We start from the raw sequence: 2,306 nt of genomic DNA, 5'->3' as shown, positions 1-2,306 counted from the left end.
GCAATTTGAATCACTGAAACTTGAACTTTTCTTCTTCTTCAACCATAAAGACCTCAGAGTCAAACAAAGGAGCCAGAGTCTGGGCTCCTTATTCCTCTCTACCATTGAACCCCAGGGGGCCCTGAGCATGAGCCTCTTATAGGTACAACCTGAATGTTCTCATCCATAAAATGAAGATAATACCCATCTCACAGTGTGCTTGTCACACCTGAACGAGGGAAGAAACATGAATCATAAGAAGCTATTTAAAGTGTCAAATGGCTATTTAAAATCTGTGTTTTAGCAAGGATACAGACTGGAAGAGGAAGGTGTCCGTTAACTCTAACTGAAATGATATCCAAGGACAAGGTGCTCTGTGCGTACAGTCTGCAAAATCATACTCAGGAATCCAGAAATCAGATTTACAAATCAGATGGGCCATCGACTGGAGAAGAGTGGAGACAGATAAGCAGCCATCCCTGTGGGGACAAAGCTTCCAAAGCTGTTACCCATGCAAGTGGCTGGAGCCCAGGTAGAGCACTCACCTGGCAGGCAGAAAGCCCTGCGTTATCCACAGGACCAGGAAGAACAAGGAAGGAGAGACAGGGAGGAAGGAAAGATGACAAAGAAAGGAAAGTTACGAAATAAAACAGAAGAAAGTAAAAGTGAAAAAAGAAAATCAATCAAAACTGAAATTCGTAGTAGTAAAATATGTCATTGCAGTAACCTGAGAGACAGCAAGGGAATGGTAAATAGAATTGCACTCTGTTAGTTTCTTATATTTTATGGAACTTGGTGCACTATTAATTCATTTAAACTCTGGACTAAATTGACTGCGACGCCTGGACGATTGGGGTTCTGTTTGGAAACGCGGGGAAAAGTCTCTTTACCGTAGAGGTACTAGGAATGGACACCCAGAAGGACGTTCAACCCCCAAAGCAGCAGCCAATGATATATATCTGTGGAGAATGTCACACAGAAAATGAAATAAAATCTAGGGATCCAATCAGATGCAGAGAATGTGGATACAGAATAATGTACAAGAAAAGAACCAAAAGATTGGTGGTTTTTGATGCTCGATGAAACATGGGAATTCAGAGGAGTGTCTTCCTTTGTACTTGGATTTGACCCTTTAATGTTTCTCATTGTTGTACAGCTTTTCATTTAGCACACTTATGAATACAATTATATACATATGATTTTCACTTTATTTCATTTCATTTTCCAAACCAAATTGTGTTTAGATATCAATAATTTGTATAAATATTTTTGTTTAATTAAATCATTTAATTTTATTTTATTATGTGATCTGACATAAAATGAAAGTTAAAATTGCTTTTCAAGATCACACTTTAATCAGAGGCTTGTTAGAAATGCTGGTTTCTAGAGTTCTGTAAAATTTTAATTAAATAAGTTCCTTGGAAACTATTGTGAACTATTGGTAAATTCCCTAGCATTATGGTACAGATTAAACTAGTCTACTTGCTCTCAGTATAAAGACACAAAGAATTAAAAAATAATAGGTAAAATCAGAAATGAATACATAAAAGAATGATTGAGAACGTGTGAAAACAAGTTGCTTCACATATGCATGCCTACCCTTCTGAAATGTGTTCTATATAGACAGTTTATCAAGGTGGAGTAGTTACTTTGAGTAGAAGACTGAAAGATTAGGAGCATTACTGGATTAGGGGAAACAGCCTGTGTAAAAGCTCTGGGGCAGAATGTGAACTTGTATTGTTCCCACTTCAAAATGAAGCCCGTGTGACTTAAACTTCAATAGTGAGATAGTGGGAAAAGATGAGGTTGCATTTTTGCCCATGAACACCACCAAGAAAGTGTTGTTGAAGTCTCTCTTCCTACTGCCATCATGTCTAAATCAAGAGTCCCCTAAAGAGCCCAAACATCTGCAGAAGCTATTCATCAAAGACGTGAGCTGAAACTGATGAGCGTCTGTGAAGCCAATTTGAATAATGGGGAACACTCATGAACTGTGTGTTAATGAGAGACCCAGATACCAAGTGCTCCAGGGGCTTTGGGTTTGTCACTTATGCCACTGTGGAGGAAATGGATGCAGCCATGAATGGAAGACCAAGGTAGGTGGAAGAGTTGTGGAACCAGAAAGAGCTGTCCCAAGAGAAGATTCTCAGACCAGCGGCCCACTTAACTTTGAAAATGATCTTTGTTGGTGGCATTATAGAAGACACTGAGGAACGTCACCTATGAGATTATTATGAACAGTTTGGGAAAATTGAAGTTATTGAAATCATGACTGACTGAGACAGTGGAAAGAAGAGGTCCTGTGCTTTTGTAACTTTTGACGACCT

The 2,306-nt window shown here is 38.9% G+C and overlaps 1 protein-coding gene across 1 annotated transcript; it reads left to right on the top strand.

The window, feature by feature from the left end:
• Positions 1–811: 811 nt before the first annotated feature.
• Positions 812–1,178, top strand: LOC124965584 (DNA-directed RNA polymerases I, II, and III subunit RPABC4). The gene has a single exon (XM_047526622.1). The coding sequence runs from the start codon at positions 886–888 to the stop codon at positions 1,060–1,062; it is 177 nt and encodes a 58-aa protein (XP_047382578.1). The 5' UTR covers positions 812–885; the 3' UTR covers positions 1,063–1,178.
• Positions 1,179–2,306: the final 1,128 nt, after the last annotated feature.

Source organism: Sciurus carolinensis, chromosome 15 (genome assembly GCF_902686445.1).
Source record: "Sciurus carolinensis chromosome 15, mSciCar1.2, whole genome shotgun sequence".
Classification (NCBI taxonomy): Eukaryota; Metazoa; Chordata; class Mammalia; order Rodentia; family Sciuridae; genus Sciurus; species Sciurus carolinensis.
This window is presented reverse-complemented; position numbering and strand designations above follow the sequence as displayed.